This window comes from Ictidomys tridecemlineatus, chromosome 2 (assembly GCF_052094955.1).
Source record: "Ictidomys tridecemlineatus isolate mIctTri1 chromosome 2, mIctTri1.hap1, whole genome shotgun sequence".
NCBI lineage: Eukaryota > Metazoa > Chordata > Mammalia > Rodentia > Sciuridae > Ictidomys > Ictidomys tridecemlineatus.
Window position 1 is genome coordinate 214,983,752 of NC_135478.1, and position 25,254 is coordinate 215,009,005.

A 25,254-nucleotide genomic window follows, 5' to 3' on the forward strand; every position below is an offset into this window, starting at 1 on the left:
GAAACCAGCCTACTTTCCTGAATTGCAGTGAACTTGATGGGGCCATTGGCCTGAAACCAAACAGTAGGTGCAAGAGGGTGTGTCTGCACTTGCACTTAGGGATAGGAGAAGGGAGGGTTCACTGAGAACCAGGTGCCAACACTCTTGCAAAGCTCAAACCTGCATCCTTCTTTCCACCCAAGATCAGGTCTGAGAAGAAAGGACACCTGCTATTCTGATCTCTGAACAAATACTGTATTCGTTCGCCCACAGAGACTGCAACCACACACAAGCAGCACCCCACTTCAGGCAAAAGCGCTACTTGACAATAATATGCAGAGCAAACATGCAGAGGCTCATCTCTTGACACAAGGTCACACAGATGAAAAACTATGGGTCACCTCCCAACTATTTATTCACGATTACTCTCATGCATGTCTCCATGATGTGGTAAGCAAGAACATCTGACAAATACTGGATGCCAGTAAAGAAAACACTGGTGGAAATCAAAATATTGAGAGATCCGCATGCAGTCTCAAGGTAGCTCCCGAGCAAGACAAATGGAAGTTCCTTCAGGAGCTTGAGGTCGATTAAAGTGAGCAAGGAAATAAAATGTCAAGCCACAGTGACACAGACATGAGACAGCTTGAGCACCACTGAAAAGGGAGACCGTGCTATTAGTAAATGACATAGGGTACAAATCTCCCAACAATCACAGTGGCACCAAGGAAGATGGCCAGAGACTCACTGTAGCACACGGGAGTGGCTGAAATCTTTCATATCTGAGTCCTCGTAATGGGGAGTTATCATCCCCAGCCCACTATCACTCAGCATGCGTTTCCGCAGGGCAGGATTCCACCAGTCTGACAGCCTGGGAGAAAGAAAGGCACCAGACAGTTAAGCACTAAAAGTCAGCAAGTGATTTACTCCGTCCTATCTTAGGAAGGCCCTTTTCTCCACACTGGAGAAGTGAAATCCACCTTGACTGAGAGTTTGTTTCACATTTCCATATTTCATTGACTCTTTGTTATATGAACTAATTGGAGGATTTCACCTTTTTCACAGATAAACTGAACGTCAAGATGAGATGATTTTGCTGGGCCCGGGGCGGCACATGCCTGTAATCCCAGCAGCTTGGGAGGCTGAAGCAGGAGGATCACAAGTTCAAAACCAGCCTCAGCAACTTAGTGAGGCCCTGAGCGACACAGCAAGACCCTGTCTCTAAATAAAATATTTAAAAAGGGGCTGGGAATGTGGCTCAGTAGTTGAGCATCCTTAGGTTCAATTCCTGGGAACAAAAAATTAAATGAAAAATAAAAAAGATTAGGTGATTTTTACATGTGGTGGGAGTCAGAAGCAATAGAGAGCCTGGCACAGAAATGCAGGTTAGAAAATTACAAAGCCCATCCTCCTTCATTGTTCTTGGATCCTAGTTTATTTCTTGAGAACCGATAAGAAGTAAGAAAGGGGCAGGTTAGAGTTCTAGTGGATTTCCCGGCTACTTATATTTGGAGCTCAGAGGTGTAACCAAGGGAAAACCCATTTTTCCTGGCCAGTATTTGACATGGAGAGAGTGAAGGGTCAATGCTGAGGGCAGCCTTGGCAGGGCAGCCTCACTCCTCATCAGATCACAGGTGAGCACTTGACTTGCGGGGCAGGAGGACCCCAGATGCCAGCGCCGGCCACTGTTGCATTGGGATGTGGCATCACACCTGCTTTCCCACAGCTGACAGGTTGGAGGTAGAGCCATAACACACAAAGGTGGCCTTTGGGACATCTGGGGTTACATTAGGCCACCTTCGTGCCTGTGACCTTCGCCTCCGGCCAGCACAGTTCTGGTGGCACTGACTTTCTACATGCAACTCTGGATGGTTCCACGCTTCCATGTCAACCCACTCCTGATCCCCACACACTCAGCATATACCATGGACATCGGCTGGCCCTGGTGGAGTAGCACACAATAAAAAATAGCAGCAATGGACAAAAATTGAAATGGAAAGTGAATTAAGTGAAGGGGGCCAACGGAGAAAGTTAACTCCGATGAACATGCCTGTTTAGACTGTGAGCATGTGCACAGGCCAGTCTGCTCTCCAGGACTGTCCTCATTTCACCTCTTCAGCCCCCGTATACCAGAAAACCCCCTCCTCTGCTTTTATTTTATTTTAATTTTTTTTTAGTTGTCGATGGACCTTTATTTTATTTCTTTATACATGATGCTGAGAATCGAACCCGGTGCCTCACACATGCTAGGCAAGTCTGCTACCACTGAGCCACAACCCCAGTCCCCTCTGCTTAACTTTTGCACTGTTGTTTCTCAAGTCTTACACTAGTTCTCTTACACAAAACAGCTTCAAATAAATATTTTTGAATTGTTAAAAATTCTTGAAATCGCCTAGAAACGTTAACACTATTGGTAGTGCAACCTGGTAAATGCCTGGGCTCTGGCATCAGAGCTGACTGAACCCCAGGTTTTCCATTTGTTTTCTGTGAGGTATTAAGCAAGAAACATAACCCCCTAAACCTCAATTTTCTTATGTATGGATTTAAGATAATTAAAAACTAAGTGGCATCATTATAAAATGATGATTGTGATTTTAATAACATAATATTTAATCAATGTCCATCAAAGGGCCAGAATCTATTCTAAATGTTTTACCTCCATCAGTTCGTTTACTCTTCAAACAACTTCTCTGAGTAGAAATAATTGTTATTACATTTCACAGGTAAGGAAACAAGCACAGAGCACTTCCAATGATTAATTCACTAGGAGAATACAGGAGGGGCATACAGCACAGTGTGTGGCTTTTAGTGAGAGACTGACATGTCATAGTCCTTGTTATATAATCTATGTATCTCAGCCTGGAAACAGTGGAGAAGAAGAGAATCCTTGTCACATCACCTCTGTCAACTTTTTGTTTGGATAACAGACCAAATAAATGGGCATAGATGCACAGATGCAAGTACCTGTCGCTTCTAGGTCTGGTAGGATGTGTTGGTGTAATGGTTAAAGAAGGCTCCCGCATGACACAAATCTAGTTGGGAATGTGCATTCTACACAGCTACTCATAGGTCAGACTAACCACACAAGAAGCTACACCTCACTCGATAAAAAAGAAAAAAAACACCAGAAAATCTGCACCTCAGAATAGTTTGCTGGATTTCAATGTCAACTTCAAAAGCAAGCCAGACCCAGAGGTCACCCTGAGGCCAGCCTGATGCTGGTGCCAACCAAGGAGAAGCTCACTCACCCTGAGGCCTGCTCTACTACCAGATCAGGCATGCCGGGAGGTGTCCCCGCCTGCTGTGACACCACCATATCTGGGTCGAGAATAAAAATCTCATCTTGGGAAATCTCCATCACGAAGTGCAAATGTTCCTAAGGAAGAAAAATGAACCTGTCAGATGACTGACAAGATGCTCACATCCATCAGCTAAACAATAACAGAACACAGCATCCTTGGTCGTGAAGAAGAATGCAACTCCGCACACCAAGCCACTCTGCCTGAAGCAGGCAGTGGGCAATGGGGAGAGATGAATCCCCCTTGGTTCAGGATTCCCAGTTGACCAGGATCTTGTGAAGTATAACCAGAATTAGCCTTGCCTCTTCTTCCCAAATACTAACAAAGAGCTGATACCACACATGCCTCTTGGTCCAGCGTCAGTACCTGACAGCTTGGACTTCCTCTCCCAGGATGAAGTCATAGTGAAGTGGCATGGCTGACCACTGGTTTCAACCTGGGTTCAATACCATTTGCACATTGTTTTTTTTCCTGCAGAATTCAGACAGTAGGAGGACTTGTTAAGCTTGAACAGAAACATTTTTTTTCCCTCATTATGGAACTCTGGGGATTGATTAACTAAAACTATGTAGCCTGCATATACAATTAGGGTCTCAAACTAGTTTATCAGAAATGAGTTTAAAAGAGAAATTTTGGGTTGGCAGGAGTAAAAGCACTTGTGTGAAGGAAAATTTGGTATGCAGGCTGGTGATGATATCTACAAGCCATGTTACTATCTATGACCATTTGCAAGGTCAAGCCTATCATTCACTCCAAAAATCATAAAATACATGAAGACAAAAGGCCCCCGGGCTTCCACTACAAATACAACTCCAAAGTTTACAAATGTTTCAATGCTTTTGTTGGAAAAACTTATGAGACTAGCTATAAATACAGTATACAGACTTTGGAGTTTTTCAATTTTGTCAACAGGCTGAAGGAAACTTACCTGAGATCTGTCTATTCGATAAAAGCGGTCAGCAGAAGTTGCTAGGGGAAAAAGAAAAAAAGCACATAGTATTCAGGTTCATCTGTGATTTGTCACCAAATTTACAGCCTTATCTTTTCCTACTGTGCCAATCAAAACCTTTGCATTTCGGTCACACTAGTGACCACACCTGGCCACTCCCTAAGTCTATTAAGAAAAACTCAGCACTGAGCCACTGCTGTTCCAATGCTTAGAAATGCCTTCCCCATCACATCTGCAATCTACTCTTCCTTGTCTTTTAAGGGACAACTCAAATGTCTTCACTTCTATGATACTTTCCTCTATTCAATCCACTACCCTGGAAAGAATTTATTGCTATTACCTCTGTGCATGTTTATATATTATTTAAACTTGTTATACAGATGAATTTCACCCATAACTATGAGAATAAGATACTAGCTAGCTTCTTTAAAGGTTTCTGTTTCATTTATTCTTTTATGTCTTTAGAAATTTTTGTAAGACCTTGAATAGAGCTTTATTACATAAAGAAAGCCAGAAAAACAAACAAACAAATAAACAAAAACCCCCAGACTTCCTAAGGAAGGGCTTGAATGAAGATGTAGCCCGAAACACAGCTGGCCTTAAAGCCAGCACATGACTTTCAAACTTCGTCCTTAGAGGCCTATCTGAAGGAAACAAACAGACAAAGTAGATAGAGATATGGATATGATATAGATGGAGATACAGATCATTCTCTGAGAGGAATTGAGGTGCATCTGTGGTATGAAAAAAAAAGAAAACAAAAGTACATATTTTGAGTATCTAGAAATTATTTTGAGTATTCCTAATATTTTAAAAAAATTATTTCTCCTCCCTTAAATCCAAGAGTTCACATATTACAGATGTTTTACAAAAAAAGAAAGAAAAAATAGCAAGAGAGAAAAACTCAAAAACACAATTTATCATTTAAAAATCACAATTTTTTAAGAGCAGTTTTTCTCTAAATAAAACTGAGTTAAGAACTAAGACAATCAAGGTCACTGCTCTTTAAAATGTAAGACTAGAGTAAAATCTGCCTCTAAAATGACTTATTCTACTCTGTTCTTACCCATGGTTTCAGGCATGATTTTAACCATGAGTTAACCATTAAAAGGTTTTCAATGAAACTCTTTATAGAGTAAAATAATATCTAGATTAAAACCATTATCAACACCATTATCCACTAAGACTGTACATAGAACATAACATTTTTATAATAACATATAAGTACTTTCATAATTTTCTTCAAATTGAGATTTTCCTCTGTCAATCCAGGAGCAACAAATGATTGTGCTGAGTCCGAGGAGGCGGCTGATGAGCATTAGTGAAAACCCACATCTGATTTACATGGACTAGGGCTCACGTAGATATGGGTGCCCACCTTCCTAGCCATTGCAACTCACACACACACTGTCACTCTGACCTACACCTATGTCCTCTCAGATAAATAAGAGAGGTATACAGTGAAAACCACGTCTCCATATAGACAACAGAGAGATCGGGTGGTAGAAATGTTGGGTAGTATATAAATAACAATGTGTAGAGTTAAGAATGTATTTCAGTACAAATGACTGGATAAAAAAATGGGATTAGGATGTATCTATAAAGAGTGAGAAAAGCTTGAGATGGGAAATGGACTCATTAAACAATCCCCAACATGCATGCAATCTGTCATGCTCACTACAGCAGATGTGAGTGCAACTGAAATTTTGTATCCTTGTTACAAAAATGTATACATTAAAATGAAATGATTGTCTCATAAAAATAACATGGAAGCTCCGTGACATGCAAATAATATAGAAATCAGTTCCCATCTTGTGCATGTAGAATCTACCCACTGGCCTGAATCAATTTAAGGGAGGTCATCAGCAGTTATAGCCAAAGTGGGGTGATAAAAGGAAAACGTTAGCTTGAGCAATGTGATACTGAGTTAACCAAGCACTTGGAGGAAGTGACTTAGGCAGAGGTGCTGTGGCATCAGCAAGCCACCTCATTTGAGATGCAAATACCAATTGTGGTCCCAGAAAAGCTTTTGGAATGATCTTTGGAAAACTAGTCCTTCTATCAATCCATGCCCTGCCCTGCTGGCTCCAACCCCCTCCAGTCCCTGGTGAAGAAAAGCCACACTCACCATCTAGGAAGCACCACCGAGGGGACAGCCTCTGAGCCGAGAGTGCCCTGGGGAAGGAGGTTTCATGGTCCTGGAAAGAGACACACATGCCCGTGGCCCCATGTGAATTCCCCAAGGGGCTTCCCCCCCCTGACAATTTTGTCACATCACCCTCTTCTAGAAGTGCCTGATCTTTCCTGAACAAAGGAATGGTGAGAAGATCAAAGTAGGTTCTACCAGAACCAGAAACATGACTTTGCTTTGAGATTATTATTTTTTACATGGAGCTTCTTAGAACAACTCCCATATAAAACTTGCAGGAGATTCTCGATTGTTACCCTACATATTCATGAACTAACTTGAGACACTGACTGCCTTCTGGTCTTTTCTTTCTTTTTGTGAAGCTGAGGAGCTCCACATAGGTTTAACATGAGCATATCATAGGAGAAAACTGAACTGTATCCACTGTTCAGATGGGACTTAGAAGTATGTAGGAAGCTCAAGAAGCCTTGGAACTCACGGAGCATCTATTACAAAGAAAACTCAAGCTCCTATGTCAAGGTCATCACTAACCTCATCGGTATCTTGGGATGAGCCTCCTTCTTTCTTTCAAATTTTATTTCTATAACATTCCTACCATCTACTTCTTAAAATAATCTTTGGTTTGCAATGGTTCTCCCTCTAAAAACTCAATGACCCTCAACTTGATAATTTTCTAAACCTCTCCTTTCTTGCCCTATCAAACTCCTGAAGCATGTGTTTAGTGTCTTCCACCTCTGACTTCCAGTCGCCCACTTTGCCTATGGTCTCTAGAAGTCCAGCTTTCAGAAATCTTCCAAGAGATCGAAAAGACCAGGTTTTTTCCCTGAGTTAACACTACTCTCAATCTTAAAACTTCCTTGGAATCTCCAAAGCTTTTACTTCTTATGAGTAACTAAGGATAAAGTAGCAGAACAAGACTAGTGAACTGGCAGATTGAAAACTGAAAGGATTATGTCCTTATGGTGACAAACTTTCAAACATTAAACATTTCCTACTAACAGAAGTTCACAAATGATACCTGATGGATAAAAGTGCTTTTGGGTTCACAGGACATGATTTGGAGCCTTCTAGCTCTGGTTCATAGTGAAACTGAAATCACTGAGGGACAAGAGATAACTGTGGGAAGACAGGTCCCTGTGGGGAAGACACCTGGGACTTGACCCCTAATGACCCTCATTAGGGGTTTGAGATATTCAAATATGGGGAACATCCCTGGAGGACAGCTATGCTACCAGCAATGTCAACTTGACAGAGGAAGCATAGGTGTGCTTGACCTTGTGTGTACAGAGGAGACAGGAGAAGCAAACAGGAATAGCATGGAGAACAGACTATGTTGACTCCTAGGGGTTAGTCATTACTCCTGCTGCCTCACTTGATCCTCAGGCAAAGCCTAGAACTAAATCAATGGTTCTCAAAGTGTGCACCATGGATCAGTAGCATCACCTAGGAACTTGCTAGAAATACAGATTCCCAGGACTCACCCCAGGTCTACAGAAACTCTGGGGTGGAATCCAGTGATCTGTTGTAGCAAATCTTTCAGATGAGTCTGATATTTGCTAAAGAACCATGGAACTAAAGCTATCAGGACTAAAAGAGGTTCATACCAGAAATACTGAGTATACAGTTTTTTAAATATTAATGATTCTGTGAATTAATTAATTAATTGATAGAGGAATAAATGGCCTCATTCAGGACTGATACCAAAATTTATGTTATAGGTACAGAATTAAGATAGCTCTGGAAACAGATAGAGCTTCTTTTTTTGCACTAGCTTTGTCAACCTGATGGTTGAGCTAAATGAAATCTTGACATGTACTCAATACTTATGTTTATGAAAATTATGTTTAACATTCTGAGAATTATATTTTGACAAATGTGATATCTCACTTTAATGGAACTTACATTTCTCAATGCATTTTTACAAAATGTGTAAAGCTACTGACATCTCAGTTTTGTGAGAAATGTAATTATAGACAAAAAATTTTGAAATTGATTTGAAATGTTTAGTGGCAACTATGAAAGCTAATAAATAAAGATATTAAACAGAAACATGGTTTTCTTCTCAACCTTAAACACCAAGGACACTTTCTGAATTTTGATATTAAATATCAGAGAACACCATAAAAACATACCTGAATTTCTACAAGCAAAAATCAACTGAAATACTATACAAATATTTGATCTATCATTTTAAAAATTGTAAAGAAACATGATGTTATCACTAGGACATTCAAATTAGAGAAAATTTGATACTCTTCCCTCTAATTAGCAAAACACATATTGATAAACTACCTCAGCCACATGACAAGTTTATCACACTTTTAAAGAAATGTTGATGTAGGAAAGACAGTGGAATGAATCTGACATAAGTTTTCTATGTACATGTGTGAATCACCACAGTGAATCTCTACATCATGTTCAACCAAAAGACTGGGATCCTAATTAGAATAAGATATACTCCATGTTTGTATAAATATGTCAAAATATACTCTACTGTCATATATAACTAAAAACAACAAATTTTTAAAAAAGAAGAAGAAACATGGATATAAATATATGCCTTTTCATGTGTAGGTGTCTGTATGTCCGAAGGGTTTTATGCACATGCCTGACTGCATTTATTTTGCTTATTTTTGTTCACTGGTTTATTCTATATAATTGCAGACCAACTTTTTCTTTAGCCATTCAAATGTTCCCTTGGGCTTTTATCATGAATATCAGTGACTGCTACACTGTGCATGAACATTTTTAAAGATTGTCACAGACCTGGTCTATGCTCTGAAAATGGATTTTTCTGTAGTTGTCCTCTAATAGTAGCATAATTCTTGACATTCAACTGCTTAGCAATAAAAGGTGGTCAACTTCCACCTCCAACTAGAGTGCTGTTTAATAGTTGGTGGAAGGATATGATGAGCTTAACAAATTAGAATTATGCTCTTTTCTCCATTTCCTTTAGTTTCAAATTGGTAGAAGGTTTTAAAAATCATCAAAATGAAGATTAACTGAAGATAAAATACAATGCAATGTACAGAATGTAAGGAGCATTTCATGCAACCTGAGAATATGGAGACAGAATCATTCAAAATCTCATACAGTATTTACTCTGCAATTTGACATAGCATTTGACATCACTCAATGACCTTCAGAAGGTTTTGTCTAAAGAGGTTTTATCGCTTTGCTTGATGAAAACACATCAGTTCCATATAGATCTTCCAAATATTTCAATGGCTTTTTGAACAGGCTCAACAATTCTTGAACCCTGAAATTTTATATTAAATTTGGTTGATTATGGGCACATGCATTTTTCTGGAGAGAGACAACCTGCTTCTATAGGTTATCAAAGTGATCTGACATTCCCCAAAGGTTAAAAAGCTAGTAATTTAAACAATCCAAAATTTAGGTCAAAAGAAATTCAACAAAATAAGAGGATTTGGATCAGTAAATTGCCTTGAGAATATCAAAAGACTCAAAAGCATAGGAATCTCTGCTTCAAAAATTCTCGGTGACTGAAATACCAAACAGCAGCTCTCTGAGTTTGTGGGTACTCTTGGTAGTGGGCAAGTCGGGTAATTATAAAAGACACAATGGACATTTTGCTTGTTTCTATCCATGGGCTGTCCCAAACATTTGTTCTCAGTGTCTTGAGTTCCAGCTCTGCTCATTTTTTAATAGACATTTTGAGCTTTGTATAGTCTTAATAACTGAAATAAATAATATTATTAATTAAAATCACAGAAATCTTGATTTGAAATGTTAATTTTAGTGAAAGGAAAGGATAATTTCAGGCTGAACTGAAGATTAACCTGCAATTTTGGAGGTTGATCAGGAAGCTCAAATAGAGACCTAACTTTTCTAAAATGCTACCTAAAAGGGGTTTGCATCCTCATTCTCCTTCTTTGAAGCTCTTTCCACCTTTTATGTTAAAAAAAAATTGAGCTTGTGAGAGGATGGCTGTAACATAATGAGGTCCTATATTAAAAGTCACTTGAAATCTGAAGAAAATATAATTAATATCTGGGTAGATTTATAATGTGATTAAACTAATTTTTTTTCATATAGAATAAGTTACACAAAAGCAGTGAAGTCTCAACAGAATTCTGCCCTTGTACCTAATCCATACACATATATGCAGATAAATAGACCCTGGGACACTGAAAGCAGAGATTTTCCTGAAGTCAGTGTAGAAATGGTATTTCCATGTAGCAGACAGACACAAAATGTAAGACATACCTACAATATATACCAATGATCTATACAATTTTTAAAAAGGCAAGGAAATCTAACTACCTTAGCCCACATGGGTGCTGGGACTACATCTCAAAGACCTGAGGGAGAAGAGGAGGTAAAAGGCAAGCTTGGGCCAAGACCTGGTGGTGGCTCTGTGGTGACTGTGGTTATTGAATTTCTTTTGATTTGAAAAACTGAGTAAAATTTACCTACAGTGAAGAAGTCTGCTTTGGAAAACTAAAATTTTTGTAGGCTAAGATCATCATCATAAGAGGCAAAAAATTGGCATGATAAAAACAAATGTACCTGTCCTTGGGATATTTAAATATCACATGGGAGACACACCTCTGAAGGGGAAAGAAGAACAAGCCATGACATTGTAAAGGATCTAGTCTGGCTAAACAGCAAGGACAGAGGTGATGGAAGTCTGCTTGATCTCCAGGAGCACCAGCTTTGAGGGTCACAACTATCCTGGCCCTACCAAGTAGCAGCTCTGAGGATCTAGGGAGGTTTCCTATCTCATCTGTCCCTGGACCATCTCATTTGTAAAATAGCTATAACAATATCTATTGTACAGAATTCTATTGGGGAATAAGTGAACCAAAATGAACAATGTTTACTTTATTTGCTGTTTCTTACCAATACGCTGACACAGATATTCTAGACAAGTAATTCTTGGGCAGCTGACACACAAAGATGCTACCTAACACAACTGTGTCCCTTGGTCACATGAGGAACTTATGAGACACACACCATATTCCGGAGCACATCATTTAGTTGGTGCTACCCCAGCACAACACTGTTTTTCATCCATGCCACATTTGTACTCAGATTCTGGGTTTCAGAGAAAAGATTAAAAAAAAAATAGGACAAATTTGTATGAGTGGACACAAAAAAAGAATGACATGCAACAAAAGCTGAAATTATGCCATTTGTTGGTTTGGTGCTTGTAGAACTTGTCTTAATCAGCAATCCAATGGTTCTTTACATAATATTAGAAACTATATGATTGTCTTAAATACAGGGTATTGTCTTCAAGGCTGAATATCTTTTATCACCAACAGCAACATTTTTCAGAGCACTTTATTTTGCTGGCCTCTCTCTTCCCTATTCCATAGTAACTGGGCTTACTTGATATTTGCTTACTTTCCTCAAAATTTACTTTTCCTGTGCTGATCTGGGTTGTCAGTTGTCTCAAATCTGTAATTACTACTTCAGTGAAACAATCATGATCAATATTTTCAAGGTACATTTATCAGAGTCAATGAAGTATGGGTGGGATTTGTCAAGTCTGAAAGATGAGAAATTTCCAGACCCATCTCAAGCAAAAGCAGGAAGAAAGCAAATGCTAGAATGATCCTGATGGCTGCAAAGACCTTCCTTCCTCTCTAGTAGTTAAGGACATTCCACAGTTCCAGCCTCCACCAACAATTAAACAAATCTTCCTAATTCCTTACTAGACAATTTTACTCCTGGTGATGGTTTCCGCTCCCTCAAATTCTCCAGTCAGGTTGCCTTTCTACCCCCATGCACTCTGCTGTTTGAGAATCCCACAGAAATATGGTGGTCAAGGTCACTGTCTGGCACAGGGAGGATGAAAAATTTAGACTATAATTAATGTAGAGAAAATTGTGATTATAGATTTTAGATAAGTACACTACATGTGCTATGGTTATGACTCTAAACACCATACAAAAATGACCAATCTTAATAACTTTTTAGTGTATTATTTGGCTCTAATTTTTGTTACAACTTTATCTTCATATTTATACCTTGTGTGGTCCTGGCATTAAGGAATCCTGGAATTAGGGTTATCTTTCAACCTCTGCAAGAGGTGAGCAGTAGCTCAATGTGGACCATGAATCAGATTTGAACAGGAAACAGGAAGTGAGAAACAAAATGGTCCTCATGGTAGGGTGTTGCTTTTTAGGGCAGGCTTTAATTTTATGAGATCGCTGGCTTGGACCAAGTAATGTCTCATCACTAAACAAAAACACAAATGAACGGTCAGAAATATGCTGAATTTGTGAATTCTACACATTAAAATAAATGTACAGTGGCCTATTTTCTGGTAAAGCCAAAAACATAATCTTAAAAATATGCACCTTTCCAAAGTATCTGACTATACATACTTAAGAGATGTGATTGTGTGAATGCACCTACTCTGCAGAAGACGTTCACATAATTATGTGAGCTGTGCCTCTAACCATTACATCTATAGCTTTCAGTAATTTAGAGCCTCTAGCCTCCTCAGTCTTCTCAAGTGCACAATCAAATCAATGATTCATCAAAGAGATAAAATACTTGACTTGCTCATTTTTTGATCTGTTATTTTTCTTTATATAAATGGTGTGATTTAGAGGAATGCAACTGACATTGCTCTATAATGTAGGCTGAATGACATAACCTTAGAGGTGACATGCTCCTTTCTATTTTAAACATAATAATCTAAAATGACATGCTCTTTAAGTGCATGATATTAACAAAAACTGCTTATTTCAAAAATCTTTGATATGTGAATTTTCTCACTTGATATATGTTAATAGAAAATTTCTCCTGATAGAAATATGGCCATGTGCACAAAAGCGAACCTAATATTTCTCATATATATTTTCTCATATATATGTGTGAAATACATACGTACATATTCATACATGATTTCTGAAATCCAACTGGCATGAATATATATATATATACACATATATATATATATATATAAAATCAATAAAGGAATTATTTATTTAAATTACTCTTTGGCATGCATATGACAAACTTATCCTTAATCATCACTTAATTGTAGCTGATGCACACATCATTTAATGGAGGCACAGAAGTTCCATTACACACTCCAGTGGGTTATGCACTTAAGCCATACTCACCTAGCATTTCACTACAGTGTCCATGTGAATGAAATTCTTTTTCTTTCATAAAATTTAGGAAAGGCAAAACAAAAGTCCTATGGTTTGAGATTCTCTGCTTCATTTAATAACATCCAGATAATCATAGCTTTACTTCTACAATTCCCTCTTGCTTACCCATCAGAATTTCTCATCTGGGTGCTCTGACATCTCTAACACTAGCAAATCCATCCTTTTTTTTTTCTTCTGCTTACAAATATGTGTTTATGTGTCTCTGTCCAACTACAGTCCTAACAGAACTGCTACTGCTATTTTCCTATATCAAGGCTCTTTATCCTCAAATCTACACTAGCACCCACAATTCCTATAGCACCAGAATTCAGAAACGGGGTGGCCAATCTTAGAGCCAACTCCGGGAGATGGAAAAATAGGGATGGTGATAGATAGAACATGGAAAAAGGAAGCATTCTGACACTTTGAAGAGTTCCTTTGGGTGAGAAGGTCCTAATGATAGCTGTGTGTGTGTGTGTGTGTGTGTGTGTGTGTGTGTGTGTGTGTGTGTGAGAGAGAGAGAGAGAGAGAGAGAGAGAGAGAGAGAGAGAGAGAGAGAGAATTAACAGTACTGCCTTCACTCGTACCAGTCAACAGTCAGGGCCCTCGGCTATTCACACTTTAAATCCTCATCTGACCCATTTCTGACAGCTTCAATCCATCCCAAAGGAAAACATTCTCTAAAGTCCCTACCTGCTCCTGCCTTTCTCTTGGATAAGATAAATTAATTCCCAGAAGACTCCTTCAAACTTGTCTTAACTTATTTATTGAAGAACTTCTCCTTCATCAAAAAAGAAAGACCAAACAAACAAAAGAATAAAGGAGGAAGAGATTTTGGAGTAAAGAGAGAGAGGGATAAAGTCTGACAACATCAAGAGAAAAGGAGCAAGTAAATTATCTGTGGAAAAAGACTGTTTGCCTGGAACTAGAGGGAGCTTTCATACAACAGAGACCCACCCTCCAGAAGAGCAGGTACATGGGGGACGAAGAGGTCAGAGGATGAGCAAATGGATACTAACTCAAACCTGACCACGAGGTTTATCTCTTGGAAGCAAAAGGCCTCTACACTGCTTTAAAGGACGAAAGGACTTTTCAAAAATGTCCTATTTAAAAATATTTCAAACCTCTGGTGTTATTTTGAAGTAAATAATTCTTAGAGAAAAGAATCACCTTGATAGATCCATTTTGGTATCTACTATTGATTCCCCTGGTATTCACTAAAACCTCATGCTATTAACTCATAATATTCAATGCTACACAAAGCAGTGTCCTGGGAAATAGAAAAACTGAGTGTCTCTCCCATCTGAAAAAGAAAAAAGAAAAAAAAAACACACAACACAATTGCTCACAAAAATCTCTTTATTCCACTCTGCCATCTATACCTTACTAATAGCTGCCTCTTTCTGCCTTCCCTCCCTACTTGTTCTCCTCCTGGTCCTTTTCCTTTCTTCTTCCTTTTCCTCACCCAGGGCTTACTCCTTGCCTGTGGATCCCACTTATGTACTAAGCAGCACCAGATGCCTCAGGGTTTCTGTAGCAGCTCCACACCACTGACATTCCGGGCTGGGCCGCACACTTTAAGATATTCAGTGTCACCCTTGGCCTCTGCTCATTGGATTCTGAGAAGAGTATCCAGACATCGCCAAGTATTCCCTAGGGGAGCAAACCTCTCCCCTGGTACAGAACCATCGTGGGAACAGCAGAAGCTGCTTCTATTCCCTGGGAACTTTAAAACTTGGGTAAGAAGAGACATGATTTCTAGGGATAATACACCAACTTTATGAAAGGTGGTGAAGTGCAATTCTCTTTACAAATTCCAGGTGTTTTGTTTTGCTTTGCTTTTGGCCAACAAGAATACCCTGAATCTGCCCACAGTGTTGTTCTGGATAACATATGAGTTGCAGGCCACAGAGATGCCATTACGATGGAGGCACCTTTGTCTTCTGACCTTAGAGACGGTGCAGCAGGAATTCTCAGCAGGCTATAAATATCCAACACATTCTTGTATAACCCATAACACCTTGTTAGGTTAATGCAAGGTGTCATTTTTTAAGCCTCCGTGCCTTGCTGGCAATTCACTATGAATTTGGAAAAGGAAGAAACCAAAGCAGCGAAATGCTTAAGTGTCAAGGGGCTGCCACAGGGCTCACTAATAGGGTGTTCTGGGCACACGAACATTTCTAAATGCTGTTTTTTTTTTTTTCTCTTGCATTTTTTTTTCTAGTCTTAGAAAACAGCTAAAATCCCAGCTGCAAATTAGTGAGCTGACAGGGTTTCTCAAGTTTTTAAACTTACTGGTGTTTATTCATTCTCTTCACAGCTAATTTTCCAAGCATATTTAATGCCATCTCAGACATAACAAAGTTCATTAAAAAGTATTTAAGCATTTCAGTGTCTATGTTTCTTAAAGCTTTTTCTCCTACATCACCCCCAACCCTCATGGAGACAGTCTAAAGTTTCTGATAGTATCAGTTTCTTCAATAAAAAACAAAAGACCTTTCTTTTGGTGCTGGGGATTGAATCCAGGGGTACCTGAGCAACAACCCCAGCCCTGTTTAGTTTTTATTTTCAGACCAGTCGCAGATAAGTTGCTGAGGCTGGTCTCAAACTTGTGATCCTCCTGCCTCAGCCTCCTGGGCTGCTGGGATTACAAGAGTATGCTAATGTGCCTGGCTAGAAACAAAAGACTTAATATTAAATTTCCTGCCAGTGGTTCTGTCACAGTCTACATAAAAATTAATTAATGGCAATTGCATCTCATATTTTATCTGTACCTTTAGGAAAAATATACAGAAATCAATTCTCATCATCTCAGACTCTTGAAAGCATCTAGCCTTGTTCACCACTCCTTGCTCTTCCACATATCACACTGGGCTAACTCTTGACCTCTAGGTCCCCTGTTGGCTGCCTCCGTCTCCAAGGCTCTTCTTGACTGATGGTTCTCTTGAACCCATGCTCTTCCTAACTGATGCACATACTGACATGACTCTGGGCTCTGTCTGCTCTTTATTAGGCACTTTACAGGTAACCTCCAGCCCTGTAGTCCTACCTACCGCCCATTTGCTGATGACAACCACATTTCTATCTGGGAGCCTGGATTATTAAACAAACTTTAACATTCACATACCAAACGTCCTACTCACCGAACCTCTTGGACCTCACAGGCCTATCAAAATGAGTGTGGCTGAAAACAGAAGTCTTTATTCACCATTCCTCTACCTCATTCCTGCCCTGAGAATCTCAGGCAAATGTGAACATTCATCTCCGGCAGCTTCTGGCTTCCATCTTCGCTGCTCAGGAAATTCCTCACCTCCCTTACCTGGGCTCTGGCCACATTAATCCAATATCATCTCTCTACTAGTTAAGCTTCCTGTTTCAGGAGCAGATGCTGGACTTGCCGATCTTTTGACATCACTTAATACCCAAAGCCTCCTGCTTCCTATAGTTCTGCTCCTTACTTTCATGACCGTAAGGAGAACTGTGGGGAGGTGGCACCCTGATGCTCATCCTTGATCATGACCTAGTTGTCCTTTCTGCTCAGTACACAATACCTCGTGATGAGACATTGATCATAGCAGCTTTCACACCAGGGCTGGACTTGAATGAAGGTCAACAGCACAGTCAGATCCTGACCAAGTCAGGAAAATATAATTAATCTTACTACATGTTTTCATTACCAAACAATAAATAAAACAACTATTCTTATCATATATTTAGAATTTCATCCATCTTCTGATCTCTACAGAGATGGCATAAAGATGGTAAAAACATCATGATAAAAAAACTCATGATCAAAACTGTCACCCCAAAAGACAGCATTCTTATAAGGCAAGATAGCAAATAAATATATGAGTTTCATAAAACTAGTTAGGAAAAACTACCTTTTGATAAAATTTCAAAAATTCAAAATGTAGGAGAATTTAAAAAAGCACAAACCTTTTTAATAAAATAGACCTGCCCTGAAGTCATCCTTGCCAATTGTTAGAGATCAGCTGTGATTTTAAAAGTACTACGTATTTTGTAAAATGAAACTAAACATAAGTGGTGACTCTAGGCAAATACACTAGGAGGCAGTAAAAAGAATGTTGGGCTCTATCTAAGAAATAAGGTGGAAATCTGCATTTTAGTGGTTGATAAACAGTCTAGAAGTAATTGTTTTCTTTTTTTAAAGTTTTTGATTAATTAATTAACTATAATTAGGTATATACGACAGCAGAATGCATTTTAATTCACTGTACATAAATGCAGCACAACTTTTCATTTTTCTGGTTGTACATGATGTAGCATCATACCATGTGTGCAGTCATACCCATACCTAGGGTAATGATGTCCATCTCATTCCACCATTTTTCCTGCTCCCATGCCCCCTTCCCACCCACACTACCTTTTGCCCCATCAAAGTTCCTCTATTTTTCCCATGCCCCCCACCGATTATGGATCAGCATTCACTTATCAGAGAGAGAGCATTCAGGTCAGTTTTTGGGAACTGACTTAATTCACTTAGCATGATATTCTCCAGCTTCATCCATTTACCAGAAAAATGTCATAATTTTATTCTGTTTTAAGGCTGAGGAATATTCCATTGTGTATATGTACCATAGTTTCTTTATCTAGTCATCTATTGAAGGGCATCTAAGTTGCCTTCACAGTTTAGCTAGTGTGAATTGAGCTGCTATAAACATTGATGTGTCTGTGTTACTATAGTATGCTGATTTTAAGTCCTTTGGTATAGACTGAGGAGTGGAATAGCTGGGTCAAATGGTGGTTCCATTCCAAGTTTTCTAAGGAATCTCCATACTGCTTTTCAGACTTGTTACACCAATTTGCAGTCCCACTAGCAATGTATGAGTGTGCCTTTCCCCCCACATCCTCACCAGTATTTATGGTTGTTTGTATTCTTGATATCTGCTGTTCTGACTGGCATGAGATGAAATCTTAGAATAATTTTGATTTGTATTTCTCTAATTACTAGGTATAAGAGAGCAAATACAGACAATCATTGATCACACAAACAAAGAAATAAGGGAGCAAATACAGGTAGCAAAAGATTGCTTCAAGAAAGAGATAGAGATTCTGAAATAAAATCCAATCAGAAATCTTTGAAATGAAGGAAACAATAAACCAAACAAAAAACTCAGTAGAAAGCATCACCAACAGACTAGATCACTTGGAAGACAGAAGGTCAGATAATGAAGACAAAGTATACAATTTAGAAAACAAAGTTGATAACACGGTGAAGATGGCTAAGAAACAGAACATGCAAGAATTATGGGATAGCATCAAAAGACTAAATGTAAGAATTATTGGGATAAAGGAAAGTACAGATATTCAAACTAATGGAATGCACAATCTCTTTAATAAAATAATATCAGAAAATTTCCCAAACATTGGGCTGGAGCTGTGGCTCAGTGGCAGAAAACTTGCCTAGCATGTGTAAGGCACTGGGGTCAATTCTTAGCACCACATACAAAAATAAATAAAAGAAAGAAAGACTTGCTGTCCACCTACAATTACAAAAAATAAAAAGAAAAAGAAAAAAAAATTCCCAACCATGAAGAATGAATTGGAAAATCAAATACCAGAGGCTTATAGGACACAGAATGTACAAAATTGCAACAGATCTACACCAAGTCACATTATAATGAAAATGCCTAGCATACAAATTAAGGATAGAATGTTAAAGGCCACAAGAAAGAGGAATCAGATCACACATAGAGGGAGACAGACCAATTTATATCTCAGCAGATTTTTCAACCTAGACCCTCGAAGCCAGGAGATCCTGGAACAACATAAACCAACCTCTGAAAGAAAACGGATGCCAACCAAGAGTATCCAGCACAATTAAGCTTCAGATTTGATGATGAAATAAAAACCTTTCATGATTTGTTTTCTTAATGTAAACACACTCTAAGTGACTTTTCATCCTTCTGATTACAGACAGATGGAGGAAAAGATTCTGGAATTGTGGGATTTGCTATTTGAGAAATAAGCACATGCAAAAATAAGAACACTAAGGCATTCCAGTCATTTACCCTAAAGATAAATAAGCTGCTTTGGCTGCGGGTAGGGGGTATTTACCATCAGGATGCTGCCTAGAAGGCTACATGGTATAGAGCCTACTTTAAACTACTGTTGTTATTGTTTCTGCAAAGGGATGCTCAGTTGCAATTCTCAGGTATAGCAAAATAGACACCACAATCCAAAGTGAGGAGTGAAATGAAGACTTACAAATTCACAAATATATACATACAGTCCTGTATAGCACCACAATGGTCAACAATGAACCATTATACACCAGTAGTCCCATAAGATTGTATATCCTGCTAACAGTAACCTCATAACCATGAGTGCATTGTATGATTTTCCCAGGACAGCTAAACTGGCTAACAGTACACATCCCAGAAAGCACCCTTGCTGTTCAGGAACACATGGCTGTATTTAAATCCATCACCCTTACAGAGGTATACAACATCTAGAGATTTATTTGGATAAGTTGTTGGTATGTTGTGACTCTCACATACCCTTCTCTACAGGGAAGGGTGTGTGTGCAGGCTTCTCAGAGAAAAGGGCTTTCATGGAACCACTCAGAGAGCTTTGCATGGGCTCTTACAGCTTTAGGTTGAGATTGTATCTGCATCGTACATGAGAAATCTAATGGTAAGAGGATAGCTAAATAGATCTGCAGCCTAGGATGGACAGGAAATTTGGGAAGAAACCGCTCTACCCAAATCAGGTGGGGCAGAAGACAACTGAGTATTCTCCCAGGGACTTGATGAGTGTCAGGAAGAGAGAGGGGAAGACTGGGCTCATTAGATCTTTCCAAAGGCCAGCACAGGCCATGAGATGGCATTTTAGAACTTCTGTTTGATGGTTGTGGGAAACAGGGAATTTTATTTCCTGAACGTGAAGGAGTCTTCTTAGACTCTGTATTTTCAATGTGAAATCGACAGAAAGAGGAAAATAAAGCAGGAAGACCAGCAGGAAAATGGAGCATGAAATCCACCCCGATCTGGACTTTTGGGTTATGTTAGCCAATTGACCATTGCACTGCCAAGCTACTTTGACTAAGTTTTCTGGTGACACTTCATTTTTTAATTCTTTTCAAATGATCTGGGAGAAAAATCTGCATTTTAAACTTGTCCTATGCTAAAATGGTCCAAAATCAAGCAAATGCAAAAGAGTCCAGATAACAACTTCAGCAGGTTCTTCTTAGGGTGAACTCTATCCTGGAGAAGATGTGGCCACTAAATCAAAATGAGACACAAATTGAAAATGGACTTCTTTGGCTGGAAGGTAAGAAACAAGGACAGTCAACCATGTGTTACCTGGTAATGAACTCTCTGGGAATCAGAAGAAACTGACTGCAAGTCCTAATGAGAAAGTGGGAGAAAAAAAAATCCATACCTTAAAATTAGTTTGAACAAGCTGCCCCATAATTCTATCAACTGAAACTCCCAATTTAATGTGAAAATGCTCATCTGGAAAGCATCTAGCCCACTCATATTCACGAAAGTTAAACAAGGTAATGCCAGAAATAATAAAAACATACCAACTTGGATAGAGAGAAAACAGGTCATTGGTCTACTGAAACTTATAATTCCTCATGTTTAGAGTTAAACAACATATTGTAATTTCAAGGATAGAGAAGACCACAGTAAAGAACAGGCAAACTTATTGTAATAAATGGAAATCATGTTTCATTAGCATTTAAATTTTTGGGTTTTAAAAGAAATCTTCTGAGGCTGGGCATATAGCTCTGTGGGAGAGCACTTGCCTAGCATGGCAGAGGCCTTGGGTTCAATGCCCAGTCTCTCTGTCTCTGTGTCTCTGTCTCTCTCTCTCTCCTTCTCTGCCTCCATGCACCCTCCATGCATCCTCTCTCTCTCTCTCTCTCTCTCTCTCTCTCTCTCTCTCTCTCTCTCTCTCACACACACACACACACACATACACACACAGAGAGGAAAAAGAGAGAGAGAGAGAGAGAGAGAGAAGGCTCTTCTGGAGTCCCTTTATACACAAAGGATTTCTTTCTCTTACATTAAATACATGATGGTAGCTGTGTATATATTGATAAGTTGCCTTTTGTTAACCTCAAAGAGAAAATCACTGACCACCTTCACATTATCACAGAGAGAATATTAGCAGGGTTGCAATGGAGATTTTACTGGCAAATTCTGTAAGCCTGCTTCCCTGCATAAAATTTTATAACTAAGTTGTCACCACTACCATATTCCCCAGGCTCAGATGTCAGCATCCTGGGTCCCTTTGTCCCTATGTCCGAGTCCCAAAAGGCTTCATCATCTTACCTCACACACAAACTTCTGTGCCCAAGTTTGTTTCAAAACCATTCCTCTTTATCTATTGAGCTTACTTCCTTTTTATTTAGAATTCCCTATTAGTTGAATATTGACACGCTTATCAAACCAATAAGCTAGTTTTCAACAAAGTCAATTTATTAATCATGTGCTTTCCTACTGTGAAATCTTGTTAACAAAATTACTAGAGTGCTAAATATTAAAGAAGAAGAAGGAAAAAAAGTTTGTTACCAATTATGATTCAGTTTTTATGATTCAATTTTTTATGTAATGTCAAGTGACATTACATTTGTTGAATGAAATACTATATCTAGGTTTGAGGAATACAGATTCTGACCTGAGCTACATGCTAAAAAGTTCACAAATTTGAACTTATTTAAGTCAATCAAATTATCTACAGGAAGCCACAAGTATAAAATTTGTCCACACCATTTATCTTAAGCATATCAGTATTAAAAATTAGACAATTATCTCTAAAAAATTTGCATTCATAATTCCATCTCAATTCTTGACAGTGATAATGAAAAAAATTACTAATTTTTACATCAATGTATTCCTCCTATCTAAACTTATTTCTTCCAAGAGAAATGAAATCTAATGTTCATAGTTAAGTGCTTCCAACCTAAAGATATTTTAAACACTGAATATCTGCTTTCTGACATTTACATGTTTGTAGTGTGTTATGTTGGACAGAGTTGTTCATCTAGGAGTATCCATAGAATCATGCAACAGCTAAGAATACAAATCTCTTAGCCCCACCTGAGAAAGTGACTCTAATGTGTATCTTTTACCAAGAAACAATGATAAAGAAATGGCTGTTTATGTTTCTGCTTTTTGCAGAATGGAGACAGTTTAAACACTCCTCCTCAAAAGTTTTTAAGAACAACCAGGAAAAATTATAATGATAAGTGTGGGTGTCGTGCTATTCAAATAAATGGGACTGTCATATAGAAAATCTTTTTCTTTCTGTTTCTCCGTGGCAAGACCAGATTGAGGGAGAAAAATTATAATAATACATAGATTATTCCTTTGTGCTTTGACAAAACTTCATGAATTATACAAGGTTTTTCTTTCCTGCAGAAGTTTTATTTTTTAAATCACAGTCCCTGACAAAAGTCTATATTAGATACAAACATTAAATAACCCCAAATCTGTTTTTTTAAATTACTTATCAGTGCCATCTGAAATCCTTTAAAGCTAAAAAATACAGGTATGTAGCTTGGCAAGAAGACAGAAGTTCCAAGCCACAAGCTGTGGAATGCACTAGAGAAACAGGACCCTGAGGCACCTGACCAATCCTTTCCCATTTTAACCACCAGAGGAGGGAGACAGCCATGGGGTAGGGAGGAAGACACTTAGTATAAACTTAAGGGACAAGGCTACCACATTCCCAGTTCCTTCCCAATGTGCCACTTAAGAAGCACTGGTAATCAGTTATGAAAATGGAAAGCTAAGGAGAATAAATAATTGGCTAAATAAACTCACCTCCTGTAGGCGGTCTATGTACATACGGCAAGTCTCCAGATCACAGTCTCCACGCACAACTAGAATACCCAGAGGAATGGCTGAGAGTGAAGGAAAAAGAAAAATCTAAAATAAAATATTTGATTTTTCTAGATTGGCACACATGTGTTTCTCATGGTTAAAAAATAATCTCATAAATATTATGGGATTTTTGGATATTTCCATACAGAGAAATAATCACCCTGTCCCTATACCTCTCTTTTGATTTTGGACTCTTTTTGCCTGCAATTGTCATGCACTGTCCTTGAATGATCCATGTTGTCCCTTGCCTTCATCTGGCATTCATCTCACTTTATCTCAGTGGCTCTGGTTTGAAGTGTAATACCACAGTATCAATGGATGGACTGGCAGAACAGAGGCTGCTCACAGATAGCTGATAATATATGCCTGCATTTGCAATAGGCAGCCTGAGGACAGCGCTGCCTATTGCAAATTCATGATTCTGGACACTTACCCTTTCCCCTCCTGAATGCACATGGTTTAAAGTTTTTGTTGGTTTACAACAGTTTTCTAACTATGAGCCTTAAGCCATTCAAGGTATTGTTGCTACCTGGTGGCCAACAACAGAAATAAAGATATAAAAAAGAAGGAGTAAGAGAAGCAAGAAAAGGAAAGAAGAAGAAAGCTCTTAGAAGGTGCTCGGCTTAAAACCCAACCAAGTTTAAAAGAGGCTTAGGGTAAGTGAGGTAATAGCTGGACCTCAGGGAACAATAAGGAGAAGCCAAATTATGCCCCTTTTAACATACCCTATTTAGGTAGTGGCACACAACACACAGTGGCTTCCATTTCTGAAGTAGAAATTTCCAAGTAGAAATTTCTACTTCAGATATAAATCTAAGACTCCTGAAATACTGAAATCTGGTCTCCTTCCTACAGCTAAAAAACATGTGTTTATTTCTTACTTTAATAATGCAGTTATGCCCGGCATGGTGGCACAAGTCTATCATTCCCACTGACTCTGGAGGTTGAGACGGGAAGAATGCAAGTTCAAGGCCAGGTTCACCAACTTAGCAGGCCCTAAACAACTTAGCAAAACCCTGTCACAAAATAAAAAAAAAAAAAAAGGCTAGGAATGTGGCTCAGTGGTTAAATACCTCTGAATTCAATTCCCAGTAAAATTAAATGAAATTTAATTTCAAAAGTGCAGTTACACTATTAAAATCCATGATATAACAAAAAATTCAAAATATCGAATTATCCAATTTGACACTAGCAACCAGATGATATAAAAGTAGTATTCACTAAGAGTTTTTAAAAACCTTTCATGGATTGAATTTATTTTAAAATCCTCATCATCAATAAATGGGTTTGAAAATACAAAAGGCTAAGGTTTTTAAAATGCACAGAATAAGATATAATTAAAAGTGCATGAAAACAGCTTGAGGAAATCCTGAAGTAGTAAAGAGGCCATACACTTAATCAAATAGTAACAAATTCAACATAGGTCATATTAAATGTATGAACTTAATCACTTGAAAACTATAGAGCAGAGGGACTAATTCTCACAAGGCACAGATTTGGAGCTCACTGAAGGATAGGGAGCCCCATTTGATCTTTCGGCTAGAGGAGCAAGGGTGTTCTAGAGAAAAAGAAACAGTTTCATGCTCAACATACCTATAGATTAGTTTCCACAAAGGAAACCAAATCAATTCCACTACCCCACTCCTTTAAGTTCCTGAAGTCCTGCATACATAAATCTTTAAAACATCTACCACTTTGTTGACCTATGGAAGCCTGTGAGTATGGATTCTCTCACATCAAGGATAAAGCCTATTTGCCTTCGATTCTTCATTGCTTAGTAGAGAAATGGCAGATATTCAATAAATGCTTGTTAAAAGAAGAAGGAAGACAGAATTAGGGCCTGCCCAAAGGTGAAAGAGAAAATGGGCCTTTGCAGAGCAAG

The 25,254-nt window shown here is 38.6% G+C and overlaps 1 protein-coding gene across 12 annotated transcripts in view; it reads right to left on the reverse strand.

Moving 5' to 3' along the window:
• Positions 1–25,254, reverse strand: part of Dgki (diacylglycerol kinase iota) — a 425,847-nt gene that overhangs the window by 58,633 nt on the left and 341,960 nt on the right. For 8 of the 12 annotated variants that reach the window (XM_078040589.1, XM_078040591.1, XM_078040588.1 and 5 more), the window contains 6 exons: positions 23,313–23,392; positions 20,838–20,882; positions 6,356–6,425; positions 4,207–4,247; positions 3,228–3,355; positions 728–850 (listed from right to left, as the gene is read on the reverse strand). In XM_078040589.1, the coding sequence (XP_077896715.1) occupies positions 728–850; positions 3,228–3,355; positions 4,207–4,247; positions 6,356–6,425; positions 20,838–20,882; positions 23,313–23,392 (487 nt within the window). The remainder of the gene's footprint in view (positions 1–727; positions 851–3,227; positions 3,356–4,206; positions 4,248–6,355; positions 6,426–20,837; positions 20,883–23,312; positions 23,393–25,254) is intronic. The other 4 variants (XM_078040592.1, XM_078040584.1, XM_078040593.1 and 1 more) reach the window with 2 other exon arrangements.